This window comes from Amphiprion ocellaris, chromosome 20, assembly GCF_022539595.1.
Source record: "Amphiprion ocellaris isolate individual 3 ecotype Okinawa chromosome 20, ASM2253959v1, whole genome shotgun sequence".
Taxonomy (NCBI): Eukaryota; Metazoa; Chordata; class Actinopteri; family Pomacentridae; genus Amphiprion; species Amphiprion ocellaris.
The window spans coordinates 8594923-8615330 of record NC_072785.1 but is presented as its reverse complement, the minus strand read 5'-3'; the positions used below and the strand labels follow the sequence as shown (position 1 = coordinate 8615330).

The window sequence follows — 20408 nt, the reverse complement described above, 5'->3', positions numbered from 1 at the left end:
CTGCCAGAAACACACACACATACTGACTCCCTCATATAGTCAGTTTTGCTAACCAGCTCTTTACATGTTTGCATCTTTGTCTCAGGTTTATGGGATTGTATTAAGGCATTTCCCTATTTTGTCATGCATTTCTTTTCGGCTCATCCATTGCCATTGTTATGACATAAAATGAAACACTTTAACATACGTTTTATGTAAAGCTCTCTCAAAATGCACTAGCAATTCTATAATTTTCCTTATTCCAAGCATGTATTCTTTCACCTTGAACCTCCCCTAATCGTTTGTTGTGTCAGAAATCCCCTCTGATTCTCCCCCTGCCTGTGTTTTGGCTCATGTACAGACATCTGGTTTGCATAGTAGCTCATCTTATAGTGGGACCTGGCCGGCCTTTTTTTTTTTTTTTTTTTTTTTTACCTTCCAGACCCTCAAACTCCAGCTCTCCTCCTCGAGAAAAACTAATGACCTTGTGCATCTGGCAGAATCAACAGAAACCTCCTGCTGTGTTTTATAGATATCAGATTTTAAGCGTAAGTTATTGTTTTAGTGTAGAGAAGAAAGATGCTTGTGTGATGCCAAACCATGAGGAAGTAGTTTGGCCACCAAAAATTTAAAGCTGATTTTAGATTTAAGGGGGAAAACTGGATTGAAATATCCTTAATTGACTTAGATGAGTGTTTTTTCCACCCTCACAGATAAGACAGTTGTATCTCATCTTCTAAGATGATTTCATTGTCAGTCAGAGCCATCTTTCTCCCTTTCCTCTCCGTCTGTGTTCTTTTGCAGCTGTAGCTGCCTCAGAAAATGATGATAATTGAAATGTGGCCCGGACTCGACAAGGACAGAGCAGTCTGCCAGAGTATCAATCTGTCTGTCTGCCCCCTTTGTCTTCCTGCCACAAAATGACAGCTAGACAGTTGACTGATGCAGAAGTGATGAACAAACTTTTGCTACAGAAGTTCTGCTGTCAAGAGAATCTAGTAGTGTGTGTGTGTGTGTGTGTGTGTGTGTGTGTGTGTGTGTGTGTGTGTGTGTGTGTGTGTGTGTGTGTGCGCGCATTCAAACGGACACTTGGAAGTCAGAGTAAATAATTCATGTGAGGATTATAGAAAGAAGCAGAGAAGTGGGTCAGAACTGCAGTTAGTTCGATGGACATTTGCAAAGATCAAAATGTGCAGGGAAGAGATGAAGCCTAAAATGTTTCAAATTGACATTTTAAGCTATTAATGAAATGTATTTAGGCAAGAATATTTGAATTTGGATGCATTCCCACAAGCTGTGCATGCATTTGTGAGACTGTGTGTTTCTCAGAGGAAAGTTATATTGTTTTTAAAGGCCAGTAATTCCACTTCTGTAGCTACAATACCCACAGAGCCAGGAGTCTTTCTTTCTCTCTCTCTCTGTCTCTCTCTGTTCTGTTTAGTATGTGCTCGGTGTAGCAGAGCTCTGTTCTCTCTGTGGGACCTCGGTAGCAACACTGAAATTGTGCATCAGGATGTGTGTGTGCGTGCACAATGAGTGGGTGAGTATAGGCTTGTTCTCGCTCCCCGGGGGTATGCTTGAGGGTCTTATTTGGGCCTTCTTATTCACAAAGACCCACTTCCCCTTGGGAGGCCCCACTGGCCCCTCTGCTGTGACAGACATGCACCGCAAACAGCATGCATGCATTACTGTAGCTGCACTTCTTTCTGTGCACACACACATGCACAGACATACTTTTAAGTGGCTGGATGGGAGGGTGCGACAGAAGTGGCCTCCGGTGATTTAGTGCTTCCTGGTGAAGGTCAGGCTGAAGGAACTGGACTTTTTTTTTTTAGATGGAAGAGAAAGAAGGACGGGAGACAAGGAGAGGCAGAGAAATTCGAGGAGAGAAGTGGAACAAGAAGGCATATAACCTCTAGCTTTCTCACAGACTCACAAGGACCCTGGTTCACTACTTTCCACTTGTTCTGCAATTAAACCTCTGATAAGGTAGAGAAAATGGAGGAAGTAAAGGATAAAGGACAAGAATTCCTCTTCAAATTGCATTACGGTGCTCTTGTTACGACGCATACAAAACCTAGGAGGTTATCTTCACTCTGAGCTTGGACAACAATAACTTTAAATCTGTAAGAAATCTGTGTCAAATTAAATTTTTAGTCCGGAAAATACCTGCACAAGAAGCTACTAGGTTTACTTTATAAAAAAAAAAAAAAAAAAAAAAAGTCCATTTCTCATCCCCAAACATTGATTTTAAGCTCTGTTCTGTTGACATTAAACTGAAAGCTGATGACTCCCTGCATTCTCAGCTAACTCGCCCATAAAATATGTCCAGAGGAAAGAAAAGAAAAAACACACTTACCTTCCACCAAGTCAGGGCAGGGTTTGAAAACACACCACAGAATGTGTTCACTAGTGAATCATCTTTTTTTCTGCAATATGTGTCAGTGAGGCATGTGTGGACGTTCACGGGTGGGTGTGTGCACGTGGGTGTGTGGAGGCTGTTCGGCATTACAAACAGCAGCGGAGTTTGTTTACATGCTCGGTATCACTTTGGGAAGCTGTCGTTTAACTGAGATATACACACACATATTTAGCTCGTGCACAGCGAGGAGGTTTAAGTGTGTGAGCGGACCTGTTTGTGTGGATGCGTGCGTGTGCGTACCATCCTATAACAGTCTATTTCCAACCGTCTGTCCACATTTCAAGTGCAGCTTGCCAAGGAAGTGCAATTTCCTGCTCAAGAGACTGATTCAGCAGCATCCAGCTGTTGCATGTGTTTGTGTGGAAAGAAAGGAGAGAGAAAGCGAGATGAGGGGACCGTCTGTTTTTTTCCATAAAGCTTCTTAATTATTGTTTTTCCAGGTGCCAAATCCCCAACCCCCCCATCCCCACCTTTACCAGTCACTCTCCCACCAATCATTCCTCCCCCTCTTCTCATCCCAGTTGCTCTTTTTACTTTACACTTTACGGAGGAAACTCCATCTCCATAGTTTCCGCGAGGACCCACTACAGATCATATATCTGCGCTCTGTCTGAGTTGTAATAACCTTTCACCGTTGTTCTTTGTTCCTGCGGTCAGTCTGAATATCCTGCAGCCCACAGGTATGCAGCTGTGAACTTAAATAAACTATTAGCTGTGTCTGCATTTGAGTGCTGGCAGGGATATCCAAAGTGTTTAAAAAAGAAAAAAAAATTTAATTATTTGAATTCCTTTTTAGATTTTTGCATTTTCTTTGTTGTTTGCACATTTGGATTTTTTCACATAGCATAGCAGACTTAATGACCGCACAGTGTGTCTTTATTGTAGGATCAAGTTTGAGGTTGTATTGCATATGCTGGGTTGTGACTGTCTTATTGCTATCTCCCCAGTCCATCACCGTTAATGTATGCATGTGATATATGCAGCACATATGGGCGTACATGTGTAGGAGGGCATAGCTCTGAGGAATTTGTTGTGCTTCTGGAGTGGGAGGAAACACAGGGAGAAACAGAAATTGCATTGCATTTGACAGCAGAAAATAAGACATAAATACATCTAAAACTAATTGATAAGAAGGGGGAAAAGAAGCAACATGGGAAAAAAGACTGAAAGAAGTGGGCCCTCACATATTGAATTCTTTTCACTCTTTAACACGGCATTTAAATCGTTTTACTGATCAGTCTTGCTTACAGGTTTACTGCACAGTCTGTTTACCCTCTCGTCAGGGTCTGTTAGTTCCTGGTATGTGGCATAAGACTGGTATTAACATGTCGCCCGACTTCTTTTACTGTACAGCAAGCAACAGTGAGCAACATTTACAATAGATATAATAATGCAGAGAAAGTTTTTGCATTTTCCTTATAAAAGATCTAAATGCATATGCCTACATTCTGAAACATGTTCCACTTTCAACTGTAAAAAATGCAACTTGGGGGCATGAAAGTTAGATTATGCAGCCTCAAGAGGAGTGTTCATGTTTATTTTGGCTTGCGGTAAAGTTCAATTGAGCTGTGTGTTGCACAATACACAGAGTTTGGAACAACTGCTGTAGTTGGCAAAACATTTAGTGTATGTACAGCAGCATGCAAAGGTTTTTAGTAAGTATGCAAATCAAATCAATATTTGCTATTGCTGATCTTTTGCCTTTAAAACAACATTCAGCATACTTGGATAGTGTTTTTCAAAGTGCTTCATCTTGCAGAAAAGTCGCAGCTCTTTCATGGATTAAGGCTGTCTCTGTGTTTTCTGTCGCTTCATTTAATCCCAGACTGACTCTGTGATGCTGAGTTCAGGACTCTGTGGGGGCCAGACCATCTGTTGCAGGACTCCTTGATCTTCTTGTCCCTGGAAGTTCTCTGTGACTTTGGCTGTATGTTGGGGTTGTTGTCGTATGCTGCCAAACGATTTAACATCCATCTCCCAGATGGTGTTGCTTGGTAGATAAGAATCTGAGCAGCTTTTGAACAGTACTTTCCTTAAAGTTGCACAGTAACTTTGTCTTAACTACTTTTTGCATTTCTGCTCTTCTAAAACTGTCTTTTTGTGTTTTCTGAGGCTGAATAAAATAAAACTCAATAGCTGTGAGAAATTATGCCAAATATAATAGAGAATTTATGCTCAAGAATAGGCAATAGAACAGGTATGGAACCATGAGTGAAACAGATATTTTCTCCCCCTATCACACCTGTCTCTGTTTAACTGAGTCGTGATTTCTCAGCAGGATTAAAGAAATTTCTTTGAAGCTCTGCTGTGACGAAACAGGGAGTCATGTCTTTTTTGCTGTTCTGCCTGTTTAACCATTTTGTCTCTCCTTTCCTTCCCTCCTTTTGATCTGGATTTGTCTTTGTGTATATGCTTGAGGTTGATGTTGCAGAAAGCCAAGTACAGTCCTAATGATTTACTTTCTCTTTCTCTGTATTCTCTTTCCCACTTTCTCACCCTCTTCTCTGCCCTCCCCGCTTTGCTGACTCGCAGGTGGTGTACCCCTGTCAGAAACACAACCTCCCTGTGACACATGGCTGACTGTGGGAGACGGAAGGGCTGAGGGAGACTACGAGAGCGAGAGACGTCCTGACACACGCTCTTGGAGAGCAAGAGGCAGTTGGCCATCTGTGGTCGGTCCCCTGCTATTCTGCAGCTGTGTTGGAGTCAGTGAGTGGTGCTCCACTCTGCTAGGAAAAGAAGGCTTCTTCCTACATCTCATTACCCAGGGGATGAGCCAAGGCTAGGGCAATGTTAAGGTCTCACTGGCCTCGATTCAAGTCCCTGGGGCTGCTTCTGTGGAGGGATGGGTGATACCCCAGCTGGATCTTCCGTTGTCACCGTTCTCCATGGCTATCATTAGTGGCTAATGAGCTGCTGCTGGAGAGGAAACGGACAAAGGTGCCTGTGGAGAGAGGAGGAACCTTACAGCTGTTATTAAGAGGCCCAGAGATCTCAGACAAGGATTTTTTTTGCCTCTGCAAGAGAATTGAGCTTTGAAAGTATGAAAGGATATCGACTTTGGAATACTTTGTTTTATGTATTTTTCAGGTTTTGATTGCCAATTTTTTTTCTTGTTTCTGCTTTGTGTCTGTGAAAAAATGTCACCATGCATTTGAAAGACATGTTTTTTTCAAGATGATACAGTATTTGGACATCATTTTTCTTCTTTTTGTCTTAACTGAAGGAGTTTCAGCAAAATACTTTCATCCTGCAGGATTTTTTTCTTGAAGTTCTTTTGAAGTTGTTTCACACTTTGATATTATTTTGAACTTCCTATGCTCTGAGGGATATTGTTGACCATGGCAGCAGCCTATCGTGTAGTTGTGAGCAGTGTGAGCTGCTACAACAGTGTGGTAGTGGACCGGCGCACTCACTCCCATGCTGTGCACTACTGCTCGGGGCCATGTGGGGCGCTGTCCCAGGGCTTAGACTGTACCGTTGCACATCGTGGCACTTGCTCCGAGCTGGTGGTTGCACCTGACCCTGCATACAATGACCTCAACGGCTCACCCATCCACTCCCGCAACATGATCTCTCAGCAAAATTCTAACCATGCTAAACTTTGTGTTACCATGGATACTACCCATAATGGTGGTTTGGAGAGAGCAGGCAGCAGTGGCAATTTGTCTTTAGGGGAGGACAGCCCCACGTGGCGTGGTAAAAAGACTCCCAGTGCAGTCGGATCAACTGGGAACTTGAGCTCCACTGGCAGCCTGAAGGACATTACTGAAGAGGCCATCAACCTGGCCAGTGGGAAGCTCAAAGAGTTTTCTTTTGACAAGCTGCGACTCTCCTCCTCCAGCCATGTCACCTTTCGGAAAGGTCGCAAGGTCCGTCCTGACTCTTTTAGCCGTCGCTCCACTGATCTGGAGATCATCTATGGCCACTTCAGCTCCAACCTTACCACAAACACAACAACTAATGGCATGACAAATGGCATGGGTACTTCTAATGATGAGAACCTTCCACCGTTTGTGCTAGGCAAAGGAGCAGGGCTGGAGGAGACAAAGCTAAAGGCGAGCACAAGCACCTTGTCATCCATCACCAAAGTGGGTGGTGGTTCAACAAACAGCCTCTCAAGTATTGCGTCATTGGACCAAAGTCTAAACACAGTGGCCTCCCTGTACCGCAACACCCTGGGAGAGGAGAATCTAATTGCTCGTCTGCTGGAGAAGACCAGAGCAGAGGCTGCCAGTGGTGGAGCAGGTGGAGAGGACATCCGTGCCTGCCTTGACATCCTGCTTAAATGTTCTGAAGACCTAAAGAAATGCACTGACATCATCAAGCAGTGCATCAGACGCAAAGCTGGTGGAGGCCCGGAGGATGGATCAGCAAGTCCGGACAGTGTATATCGGGCGGTGATGACCAGACTCAGCTCCTATCTGAAGAGATTGCCTCTGGAGCTAGAGGGGATTGGAGGTTTGGGAGGCAGTGGGCAGGGCAGTCAGGGTGCACCTGGAAGTGGGCACAGTGACCTGGCTGAGCTGGTAAACACTCTTCACTCCATCCAACAAGGACCTTTCTCTCCAATATTTGGCAACGAGCAACCTCCCCGGTATGAAGATGTGGTGCAGTCGCCTCCAATTCCAAAGACTGTTCCACACTCTGCATCTTCTACTCCTCCTTCTGTCTCCTCTTCTTCCTCGCCCTTTAAATCAGAATCTATTCATACCAAACCGGTCCAGAACTCAGTCCAGTCTAGAGCCACTCCACTCACCAATGGACTACAACATCCTTCTTCTATTTCTTCTATCACACAACACACTCTCTCTCCACCAACTATCTCATGTTCTTCATCTAGCTCCTCTCCAACACACTCCCCATCCCCTCTTCGTATGTCCCCGACACCCCCATATGCACACACTCCTCCAGCATCCCCCATGGAGCCTCTTTATATTGAGGAGGAGGAGGCAGATGTGGAAAAGACACCAGAACAAATTACACAGGAGACGCATGCTCCAACTAGAGGCGTTAACACTACCCAGAACAAAAATGGGATTATGCTGGGGCAACACCTGCTCCCTTCACAACCACACACACTCCATAACTCTTCAAATAGTTTGCCAGCCAGTTCTGGCTACAGCCCTGCTTGGCCTTCATCTCCCTCATTAACATCCTCAGCACCAAAAACTGCATCACACAGGAATGACGACATTGACAAGCTGCTGATGGACTTGGAAAATCTGTCGCAGAGTATGAGCCACCCCAGAAACATAGAGCCTCCACTTCCTGCCAAGACCAGGAAGAGAGATGGAGGCCAGGGAATCATCACCAATGACTCCTTTGCTCAGCCCAAAATGCCACAGTTCCAAGTCCAGAAGCAAGCTAGCCACCTAACCATGAACGGTCTTAGCTCCAAAACTCCCCAGAGTCTTGCTCCTCCCCAAGTAGAGAGCAATGAAGCTGTGGTGGGAGAGGAGGAGGATGGGGCACTGTTGCTAAGAATCCTCGAGAGTATTGAGAGTTTTGCCCAAGAGCTGGTGGACTCTGGTGCAGGGAGCACAGGGAGCGCTGAGAGGAAATGCGGAAAGGAGCGGGAGGTGATGAGGCTCTTGCAGGATACGCTGGCCACCACCGGCAGGACTGATACCCCGGTGGAGATCACAAACCCTCCAGCTGCTCCCACTGCTCCATCGGTGCACACCAGTGTAGTCCCAGCTTTACCGGCAAAACACACCCTGGCAAATAAACCTGCAGTTTCACCTTCACTGACACCCATCCCTGCAGTATCAGAAACTGAGTTAATTGCTGCGCCTGAGCCTGAGCCTGAGCCTGCACCTAAACCAACACGTGATGCTGCCCCCAAACTTTTCCCTACACCTTCTCCAGGGCCTATAGCTGAGTCTACAGATAAAATCACAGAAGCCTCCACAGTTGAAGTTGATGCAGAATCCATCCCTGCTCCTGAACCATCTGCACCAGTAGGCTTGCATTCCTCCACACATGTAGAGGAACCCACACCTATGGTCGCAGCTGAACCTCCAGCTGCTGTAGCCATAAGAGATGCTGCCGTTGCTGCTGCTGAACCTGCTGCAGTGAGAGATTCTGGATCAACCGTCCTCATCCAGCAGACTCCAGAGGTGATCAGAGTAAGTGGGACACAATCACAGTCATAAATGCACAATCTAATCAACAACCAGAGACACAGACAGAAGTCTGCTGAAAATTGCAGGTGCATGTTACATTTGAAGCTGCAGGAAATAGAGGTTTAGATATTTCAACAACTTAAGTCATGTAACGTCATTGTTGAGTCCAGCTTTCTCAGTCTGAAACATTAGTTCAGTGCTTGAAGGCAGACAGCATCACAGCAGGTATGTGGAGTACAGTACCCTACAAAGCTGTCAAGCTGTGGGGACACTTGCCTTTTTCACTAATTCTTGATTTTGAAGGATATCTGCATGCTGTTCAGCTTGGAGTTAATTCTTGTTCAGTGTAGCTGTACATAGCAAAGTTGAGTTAAGTGATAATTTGAATCAGTCTGAGACAGGCAGTTTGTGACTGACTAGGTGACTGACATACAGGCTTATTGACAGAATTAGACTGAAAGCAGATAGTTTGAAACCATATGTAATGAATGTACGATTTTTATGACATATGATTTGTGATGCAAAGCCAAGATCGGGTCAGTATTCACAATGTAATAGATTTAAAAAATGCGATGTAGCATTTCCACATGAGTTACCATTAAAAGCATGACTGTCACACAAGGATGACCATATGTATTTGCAGGGCTGTTGACATAACAGTTGCCTTGGCATAACATCAGTCTGCCACCTTTTTGAAATGCTGATTGTGTTGTTTCAAATTGTGATCTGAGGTTATTCAGTCCCAGCCTCTGTTGCTTTCTGTAAATGCTAAATTAAATGTCCAGAGGAAGATTTTATTGCTGTGACTCAAACGGGGATACTGCTGTAATCAATGTGATGCAATATTTAGCGTTAATTAACTGCGATGGACACGCTGATACAGTTTCTCTATCTGTGCAGGAATAACAAAGGCCGAAGCTCTGAATCATGGAACAGAACGGCTCATGTGGCTCTTTGTTGACTTTTCCTGGTTCCTAAATTGTATTTTGTTCTGTTAGTGTATGTGTGTGTGTGCAGGCGTGTTTGTGTGTGTTGGCTTTGCTTCCCTCACAGGGGAATATTTAACGGTAATTTAGGGTTGTGCTACAGAAGGGATAGAGAGAGGGAACTGGAGCGTGTGTTTTTGTGTGTGTGTGTGTGTGTGTGTGTGTGTGTGTGTGTGTGTGTGTGTGTGTGTGCGTAAGGTGCTGACACTACAGTGAATAATCTCAGAAGGAAGGGGGTTACCTCAGCCTGATGTGGGTGTTCAACAGCACACTGTGGATTTAGGTAATTATGCACAACAGACAAACACCCATTAGCAGCAACACAGCATATCAAATCATGAGTTTCTCCCGATCCTCACCGCTCTCCATTAGATTTTTTCCTAATTTGCTTCTCTGCTGCTCTCCCTCTGTCTATCCACTCTCCCGCTGCTGTTTGTGTGTGTTTATTTACTGAGCTGTGTAACCTTATGCCCTGCTGATATGTAGGGCACCTATTTATGAGGTTACCATGGTAGCTGCCACAGTTGGAACAGAACAGCCAGCACCCGAACACATCATTACACAATCTCATTCCTCCTCCGTCCTGTCTGCCCATCCATCCCTCTTTCATCTTATCTTTTTGTGCTTCTCTGCCTCTTTGACCCTACATTTCTTCCAATCTGCTGCCTTTCGTCATCCATCATTGTTTATCTCTGTTTTTTCCCCTGCTCTTGGGTGCACTTTTGTTTTTCCTGTCAGTGTCCTTCTTTCACCTGCGGTCAAGTAGTAGGTCTGTGTTGACGGCCACTTCTCCCCCTGCCCTGTGATTGGCTGCTGTGTTATTTTGGGAGAGGTGAATAACAGTTGTTGCTGTGTGGAGGGCAGAGAAACCCAATGAGAGGTGCTGATTGGAGCACAGAGGGAGGGGGGAGGGAGTGGAGGGCTGTTGGCACACCAAGTGTTAATGGTATCATTACCCTACAACCCCCTCCACCCCCTGGCAAAGCTAAGTGTGAGGGAGACCTAAATCTGTCCACCCCTCTGTACTATGGCATCCCGCTAACAGACTCACTGTCGCCACAGTGTAAATGGACCTGCATATGTGTATGAGGATGTTTTTATGTGCATCCAAGCTGTCTCATACGCCCAGGTGCTCATCTATGCGTGCATTCACATATGTGCTCATGCATGTACGCATGCATGCAGATAAATTTGTAGGAGTCCCAGTTTAGGAACGTATGTGTGTCTGGCCAAGCATGTGTGTGTCTGTTTGTTGGCCCGTGGGTAAGTTGACCCACTGCTACTGTAGGTCACAGCTGAGTTTGGGAATAGCTCCCTGACATCCAGTACCGATTTTGGCACTCTGGGAATTATGCTAATATTCCTCAGCGCCAATCCCGCACCCCCCCCTTCCTCAGTTACACATTAAACTGCCAATCAAACTGTAAACAAGGCCGGCCCTCTCATGCAAAAGTGAGCAAATGCTCTTGCACTCACACAATGAACTACATCCGCCCTCCACCTTGGGCATTTGTAGCGGCGTTTCGCTTGGCGCTGCCGCGGCTTTGATGGGAAGTTCTGCTAATCCCTTTGGGATGACACTGGCCTCAAGCAATAGCATCCTCATGTCTGCTTTACACGTGTTTATTGTTGATTCTGCTGCTGACAGGCTAATACAGGGCTTTCTGCACCTGTCAGAAGATACCCATTAATCTCCATGGTGACAGGGAAGCGAGCTGATATAAATCAGAGACGAAACCACAACAGTCAAACTCAGAGCGGGGAGACGTGGTAGCAGTGATGCTGAGCGTGAAGTTGACTAAGTTTGTTGTGGCACGTCAAGTCGATGGCCTCTTTCTCTTACTCGCTCTGCTTCTGGGAAACATAAGAGGAGATATTTGAGAGTACGTTTCCCTGGGCCTAAATGTGACCTGTATGTTTTTCTTTTCAGTGGGGTTGTTTCAGTACAGCCAATGGTGACATGATTTACAGACTCACGTAGCCTCCTGGCTGTGTCCAGAGCTGCCATTCTGATGGCTTAATTAACCCGCTGCTGATTTGGGTGTTTTTGCCAACTGCTAAGGGTGTGTTGCTGGGCTAGAATAGCAATGGTCAGTTATAGGATCAGTGTGGAGGATTTAGTGGCATCTAGCAGTGAGGTTGGAGATTACAACTAACTGAATACTCCTCTTTTATCCCTTCGTTTCCAAGTGTGTAGAGGAACTAATGGTGGACACTGCTTTAATGTAAGAACACCACTCTGCTCCTTGTGTAGATATGAAGGGCTCATTCGAAACTATCGAAAACAATAATTTGTCGTGAGTATACAAAAAACCCCACAATTTCATTGTGACGGTAGCTACTCTCTAATCCTACCCGACGGTCCTTTAATGCTTGTTTCAGAAGAGCTGCTAGATTTCTCCCTTGAATGTAGCTGAAAAGACTTGATAGCCTTGTGTCTGGAGCATAATTAGAAAAGTTTTTGAGTCAAAACTTGAAACACTTTCAGTGCCAAACTCAAAGATCAGTCGAAATCATTTTTATCTGTAGCTGCAATGTGACAGAAATTGTGCGATTACATTGATTTTTTTTGGCCAAAAAGCTTAATCATGCTGTCTGTTGTTAAGACTGCACAACACATGGCTCTTTTCACAGGTCCTGTTGAGCGGAATCAAAAGTTGTATGTGCTATTACCACCTCCAAGAACTTGTGACAAACATATTGCAGTCAACCAAGAAAAAATGCTGAACAGGAAGTCTGTATATGCAGCTGTGTCTGGTTAGATAATAGATACAAAGGACAGCCAGTATAAATACCATTAGTTTGTGGACGTAAGTGTGTCATTGTCACACAGGTCAGCATATTCACATCTGAAAGACCAGTGCAATATCTCACAGCATCAGGGATTTACATGCCACTCAAGGGCAATTCAGCCAATTTCAGCTTATTGTAGAGAGCCAGATGATTGTTCCGCTCTCTGGCTTTTCCTGACCACATCCAGCAGCCAGCAGAGGAAAGTGAACTGTTGAGCTTTAACCCTCTGAACTCAAAGCAGTTTCTGGGTGTTTTTTTGCCCTCGTCACATCCTAGCTCCCTGTAGGCTCATTTTTCACTGCAATATGAAGTCCTGCTCCTTTGTGAAAGCAGCACAACCTTGACTAGAAGCAGAGAGGACTCAAAATTGTGTTTTGTGCATGACACCTATAATGACATAATTCATTAAAAAGGAAAATTTCTTGATGATTTATTTTGCAGAATTTGAAAAAAATCTGGAATCGGCTCATAACAGCATTTTCCAAGTGCTCTCAGGTGTTACAGATACTGAAAAAATAAGTGGGTCTACACAATATAGATAATTTACTATTTACATTTTTAATTTGTGTCTATACTTGTCTCCTCTCTGCTCTATGTCAACACAGCCTGCAGTTCAGCCAAAAGAAAAGCCCAGAATTTTTATCATGAAACTGTTTGCTACAGTTAAGCCACTAATGACTTCTTGCTTGTGCAGAGTGCAGAATTGTTTGTTTTTGGCAGAATTTGGTTAACGTAAATGATCTGTTTTGTTAAATTTTTGAATTAGACATATAGAATTGTGATTTTGATGAAATATCACAACTTTAAACTTCGAATTAGTTAGGTTTTCTGCCAAAAATGGCACATCACAGAGGAGGAAAAGTTGCAAAGTTCTGTTTTCTGGCTCTAATAAATTATAAATCTGAGAACAGATAAAATGCCTTGTAAACCTGACAGAAATCTGCAAGTTTTTGGCTCCAGGAGACTAGAAAGAGGATACAAGGAGTAATAAAGAGAAGCACAAAGATAAAAAGGAAGTAACAAGAAGACAGGGAAGCCAGATGAATGAACGTCTGTGTATGACAGCAGGGGGGAGAAGTTTTTTTGTTGCTCGAGTATTGGGCTTAGCAGAGGAATTCAAAGGGAATCAGAAAAGAAGAGGGACAGGCGAAGAAAAGGAGATGAGAAAGAGGCTCGCGGTGCTGGGGAAGGGAGGCGGTCGTAGAGTCGGGGGCCCTGCGGCGTACAGTTGTTGACTCTGGGTCGGCAGAGGATGACATCATTCCTCCGCTGCTTCCACAGGAAATAAGGTCACAGCAGGAAACTCGGCCAAGCGCAGAAAGACGCCCGCTTCAACCAAGGTGCACATCGCACACAGATGAATGCGTTCATTTATACACACTCGCACACACATACAATGCAATAAAAGACGAGGGCCTTGATTTGTGTATGTGTGTGTGTGTGTGTGTGTGTGTGTGTGAGAGCAGGTTTCCAATACAATTCAAGGTTAACTTGCACAATGGAACATTCACCGCCAGACCCTTTGACACACACACACACACACACACACACACACAGAAACAATCACTTTCAGACTTAGAACTGTTGAAATTCATTACATTTACACATTTGGCTGTGCGATATTTGCACAGCACTTTTAAGCAAGTGACATCATAATCACCACTCCCAGTGCGAGCTTGGAAATCACCCAGCTGCTGTTCCCAGTGTGACGTCCTCAGTTGGAGTGTGTGCACATTAACACAGATGCTCGTACACACATGCAAACTGACTTTTTTCACTTGAAAAGTTCTCAGCATAGTGGGAGGCACTGCTGCGCAACTCTTCGGGCCTCCCTGTGGGTCTCCATGGAAACCACCACAACATGTTTATATGCAATAGGTAGGTGGTGGGACTCCCCCTATTACAGAATACCGGTTGTGCAATGTGATTGGCTGATGGGGACTCCCTCGCAGACTCGTGGCACCAGGGGGGATCGAATGGAAGCTGCATGTTTTTAGGTTTATTTCAGAATAGCGTTGTTGTGGGTGTGACTGGCTGTGTGTACTTGCCTGTGTTTGTGCACGCATGTGTGTCTGTTTCCGTGTGAAAGCCAATGTTCCAGAACATCAGGACTCAGTAGAAGCTTGGGTGTCACCCACCCCCCACCCATGTCCTTCCAGTCTGCTTATTTATCCCCACCCTCGTTGCTCCAGCTTTGAACTTCACCCGGCTCCTCCCAAAGTGAGCCGGGAGTTTTCTCCAGAAAACAGCGCTAAGACGCTCATCGGTCAGTCGAAACAAACACGTCAGGATATATTCTGTGAAAATATATTTCCTAAATTAGGATGCAAAAAAGGAATTTAGATTGATTGGAATACAATATGGAGATTCATAGTTTTACTGAGCTTTCCTGCATTGCTGGTGGCAAAACTGATATGTGGATCTGTAGTTCTGTATTTGGTGATATATAAGCTTATAGTTTTCATCATACTAATGTCTCACTCTGTCAGTCATTGTCATTTCATTCATTGTAGTCATGAACAGGATAAGATGAAGGAGCTGAAGCTGAGAGGGCAGCAGAAACCAGATTTCTCTGTCAGGTGCACGTTCACCTGTAAGGTTTCTGTGATGGATGGAAGCAGACAGCTGCTACCCCCTAGCGACTCTCAGTCCCAATTGTGTTTGATGGCAGACTAACCTCATTTCTGTTGTTTAGAATGAAGAGAATCAATAGCACCATCTACAGGGTGATCTGTGAACTAGCAAGGTTTCGATCAGTGTATGTTTAATTTCCCAAAAACTGTTTGGCTTGAACTCCGGCTTCCTCCCACAGTCCAAAAATATGCTGAGGTTAATTGATTATTCTAAATTGCCCGTAGGTGTGAATGTGTGGGTGCTTGTTTGTCTTTGTATGTGGCCCTGCGACAGACTGGTGACCTGTCTAGGGTGTCCCCTGCCTTCACCTGAGTCAGCTGGGATAGGCTCCAGCCCCCCCCCCGCGACCCTAGTGAGGATTAAGCGGTGTGTAGATAATGGATGGATGGATGGATGTTTGGCTTGATGCAATGACACAATCTGGCATGATTGTGACATTAGAATGAAATGACTGTGTGGTGAAATATCCTGAGTCTGAAAGAAGTATTGTCGAAAGAAAAATGTCCAGCATAAGATGGCAAACAACCCACTTGTGCATCTATAAATGCACAAGCCATAAAATAAATGTCAAAATCGTAAATTCATTAAGGAAAAATATCCACAATGATCCAGATACACATTCTTAAATTTCAAATTGGATAAAACAGCTTCAACTGATCAAAAATATTTCAAAGCAGATGCAACAAATAGACTCAAAAATGTCAGGACCAACATATCTAGCAATTAATACGCTAAAGCAGGTCTAATTAAAAGAATATACTTGAGGAAATATTGCTAGTAATTAAAAATATATAACATTAAAAAAACATACACTCAAAAATGTAATAAAACCTTCATTCAGCTGTTGTCGTTTTAGTTAAATCCACAGTTTTAGAGGCTGTTTTGTGTTGAAAGAATAGAGTTTTATTTCTAAAATGTTACTTTTCACCATTGACTTTTTGGTGCTTTTTAAATGATCTACAGGGGAGGATTATGTCACTTCCACAGACTTTTTGTTGTGCACATGCTTCATTGCTATGTGAGTGTCTTTCACAAAGATGCCTTGTGCAGTGGCCACTTTTTAATGCTGACATTCTCCCTGCCAACATGCCTGTCTATCTTTACTCTTCTGCTTGAAACAAAACAGGAAACAGGAGCTGATCTGCTCTGCTATTGGCTGTTTGAAGTCTCTTACTGCACTCTAGTGACGGCTCTCTCGCTGCAGCTCCAGGCTCAGGCCCAACACTGCTGCTGATGTAGGATTAGCTCACTTACTCTAAATCCTAAGATAGCCATGGGAAAGGCGACGCAAATCTACCCCCGATAGCCGCATGTATAAATATAAAATACCAATGAAGGCTCGGAGTTTGTTATTAAACATTAGTTGTTGACAGGCTGCTGGTCCACGCGAGGGAGAGGATTTCAGTGGGCTGTTTTTCTGGTGATGTAGCCGGGTAACCCTCCCAGAAATAACCAGTAAGGTGACAAATAATTTTTGTAAGTCTTCTCTGAGACATTCCGACGTTAATTACCGAGGCAGCCTTAAAATTTTGGTTTAACGTTTTCATTACTGTGTGATGCAATTCATTACATCTGGTATGACGTACTGTTGACTATATATGGGACAGAGGCTAATGCCATCAAGTGAGATTTGACAGTCACAGATACAGTATAGCAGTATCGGTGTGTATGCTGGCAAATATTCAGAGGAACTTGTAAAAGTGCAGCAAAAAGATTTATGGGTGTTCTTTTACCAATATTGGTGAGATTCTAATTGAAACTGAGTTCTACTTTTTGGAGCCGATGCTGATACAGATTTTTAGGAAGTAAAGAAAAATATTTGCCATGTAACATATTGAAATATATGTCAATTGTATATGTATATTGTCAAATAGAGGTCTTTATTTATTAACTTTGCAGCAATGTATTTCTCAAACTAGTAAGCAACTTACCATGACCACACCGCTCGACTCCGCACCACTGTCTGCTCAGTTGTCATACATACTCTGCTACATGTGCTGCAGGCAGTGCTGTACTGCCTGACCATGTGATGACAAACTTTTTAAAATTAGCACAAGAAGCTTTTGCTATAAAGACATTGTAAGATAAATTTCTCACATTGGCTAGTCTGCTTTCACATACAGCATACATAACACTGATATATCTCTGATATATTACTATTTAAAAACTACAATGTTCATGCTTTTACTGTTACTTACAAAGGTTAATAAATCTTTTTCTTCATAGCTACATGATTAAAAACAAGACACTTTCTTAATTGTTAGAGGCAGAAGTTGAACTTTGAAATCCTTATTATAAGCAACTCAGTGAGTGAGAAAACATAATTGAATATAACAACATAATCAGAAAAAGAGAAATTACAAACATAGTACAAATGCATTAATTCACAAATCTAATTAGGGAGTGAAATTAGCTAGAAAGAAACAAAGTGAAACACCAGTTCAAGAACAATATTAGAGGAACAGTTTTACATTTTGGAACATGCACTTATTTGCTTTCTTTGCAGAGGATAAGACATAAATATCAGTTTACCGAGATCAATACACGCTCAAAACAGCTAAGCATGACGATTGTTAGAGAAAATAATGCACTTAATAGTATTTGTTAGGCAACTTTGGACACAGCCCCAAATCTCACAAATGCATCTTACTGGAAAAAAAAAATTAACAACAGATAAATTCTCAAACTTTATTGTGTTCAGAGTCACCAACAACAGCTGTACTGACAGCTGCTATATTGCTTGAGCATTTCTTACTACAGGACACTCGGCACAGCTGTGTTTTAACTGCTCCAATGTTGTCCTCCTCTGATTCGGATGTGAGGTAGACCGTGGCTGGCACTGATTCACTTCATCTATCACGGAAGCAGCACTTGAACTCATTCTTCCAGGTTTAGAGGGAAGGTTCCCAAGGTAACTTTGTGTACGTGTGTGTGTGTGTGTGTGTGTGTGTGTGTGTGTACTCATGTGAATGAGTCCTTCTTGAGAGGAAGTGGGAATAAAGAATAGAGTGGTGATGTGAACTGTGTTTCCCGCTGTTGGCACGGCAGCCCTGGGAGCATTCCTCTAACCACTCAATCCAGGGAAAGGGTTATCACCATGGAGATGGCATTTGGCAGGGCTGGTCTAAAGTGAGTGTGTGTATAAGCACATGGACAGGGAGGGGTGATGGCCGCCTGTTTCATGTGATATCAGGTTCAAGTTTTAACTTTATTTGTCCCAGTGGGCAGTTGGTTTCACTGCAAGCATTAAAAATAACATTACATAAAAATGAAAGGCTGACACGCATAACAACACACACTTGCCAGTGCAGTAATGGTTTAGCGTCATCTGAAAAATTAAACATAAACTGAAAACGGAATAAAAAATAAGTGCAAATAATTGGAAAAATTTTGCTGTATATTTATAAAGAGCATTATACATGCAAACGTATATTAATGACTTTACATCGCAGAGTGTATCCAAACTGGAAAATTACAATCAAATGTCGTTGAGCAGCAGTTTGTCAGTAAAATCTGCCTAATTTTGTTGCCAAGCAACTTTCTGGATGTTTTTTTCATGCATGTATAATCTCTGCATCCATCTATGTGTGTGTGCAAAGTCTGCCCAGTGCCCGAAGCAGAAATAAACGTGAAATCGGTGGCTATATTTACACAGATAATTTTACACAGCAGACAGCCAGTTTCACGGAGCAGGTGTGTGTGTGTTTAGGAAGTTGTTATGTTCACACTATTTCACTGCTCTGAAAGCCTGGAAGAAGCAGTTCCTGTTAAGTGAATCCATCAAGACGTACATGCACACCCACATGCACTCATAGAATGGATACCGGGACAAATTAGACACATGCATGTGCACTAATTGAAACCCTGAGGAGAGCATGTGTGCTTTTAACAGTCGGACAAAGGCGACAGTTGCTGCCAGACAGCTGACCCTCTGTGCTTCCCTTCGTGTATTTATTTGATCAATGCCATGAAGGCTGCTGACTCACCTGTTTCTGTAGCAGCGGTGTTGGATTAGATCTGAGTGGTGGGTGGAGGAAAACTCTTACAGACATAACATGCCGCTCGCACACCTGTTGCTCTGCCTCTTTTCCACTGTTAAACTTCCATCAGGCCTCCTGCTCTCCCTTCCACATTCTACTTATTCCGTCTCCTAAATTATCTTTCTGTAATAAGTAGTTTGCATGGATATTCACATACACAGCAGCTTCACGTTGCAGCGACTTAAAAGTAGGTCTTATCTGATGTTATTTTACATGTTAAACCCCCTATAAAGCTGTTTTCTTTGTCGAATGACCCTTTTGTTGACATGTAGATTATGACTAAAATTTGAAAATGTACTTAAAAAGTGTGGTTAAAACTGAAGCTACAATCGATACCTATGGGTGTTAAAATTAAAACAAAGGTGCTTAACGATACAGAAATGCCCAATCAAGCTTAACAGAGCTGTGGAGTTGTGTGATGACTGCTTTTGAGGTTTTCACATGAAAAAAAACAACGTAATTGTTGCAGCTTTAAAACTGCAGTGTCTCCACTTTCATGCAGTGACACACAAATGCTGTCAATGTATCCCTCTTCATTGATCCCTTGCTTTTTTTGGCCATAATCCTTCCTCTAAATGGAAGTTTCTTTTTGTCTGGAGCATCAGATACTTGTCTTGGACACATCTCCATCTCTACAACTATGGTTGCCCTTCTACTTCAGCACTGGCAAACCAGTCACTTCAGGTTGATGTAAAACCCATTGCTACCATTACCCATGCAAAACACAGTGAGGTTTTTGTGGTGCTGGTAGGCTTAATAAGCACTGTTTAAGGGCTAATGATTATTCATTTATATGTAAAGTCCCACGCACTCCTGTATTAGCGTAATACTGTAGATATAGTAGGCGTATATGCATATACCGATCATTTGTTTACATCCGCTGTCACACAGGTTTCCAAAAGGAAGTGCACAAGCTAAGCTCGGGCCTGTTCCGAACATCGACCAGCTCTGGCTGGAGAACATTAAGCGTCATAGAAGTCTCTGTCATTGTGCCCATTGCTAGTTAACCTCCCACAATGTTCTCTGCTTGCCAGCATGGAACTGTCCAAAGGGACTGCCTCCTCGGCTTACTATAATATTAAACAGTAAAATGCTCCACCTAGTGGTGCAACCAGGGTCTCTAGCTAATCTACTATACATGGAGAGAATACAGGTTTTTACCGTCTTTCAAAGCTTTTGGAGGTACAGCACACTCTGCCTTTTCTATATTATAGTTCAGACTTTGACCTCCTGGAGCTTTACAGCAAAGTTTGTGATCACCTACGTAACATTAATGATGCAAAAATGCTTTTTTTCCTTTAATGTCTTGCACAGCTATTCAGTTGTGAAGCATATAATTATGTTGTTTTTATTGCGCTTGAAGTGCGTATTTTGTAGGAAAATGCTATCGGATTGGGACTTCATATAGAAAGTTTTAAATGAGTCT

The 20408-nt window shown here is 43.3% G+C and overlaps 1 protein-coding gene across 3 annotated transcripts in view; it reads left to right on the top strand.

Moving 5' to 3' along the window:
- ppp2r3a (protein phosphatase 2, regulatory subunit B'', alpha) overlaps positions 1 to 20408 on the top strand; it is a 66865-nt gene that overhangs the window by 31929 nt on the left and 14528 nt on the right. For all 3 annotated transcript variants that reach the window (XM_055005879.1, XM_055005880.1, XM_055005881.1), the window contains exon 2: positions 4934 to 8532. In XM_055005879.1, coding sequence (XP_054861854.1) covers positions 5743 to 8532 — 2790 coding nt within the window. In that variant the 5' untranslated portion in view covers positions 4934 to 5742. The remainder of the gene's footprint in view (positions 1 to 4933; positions 8533 to 20408) is intronic.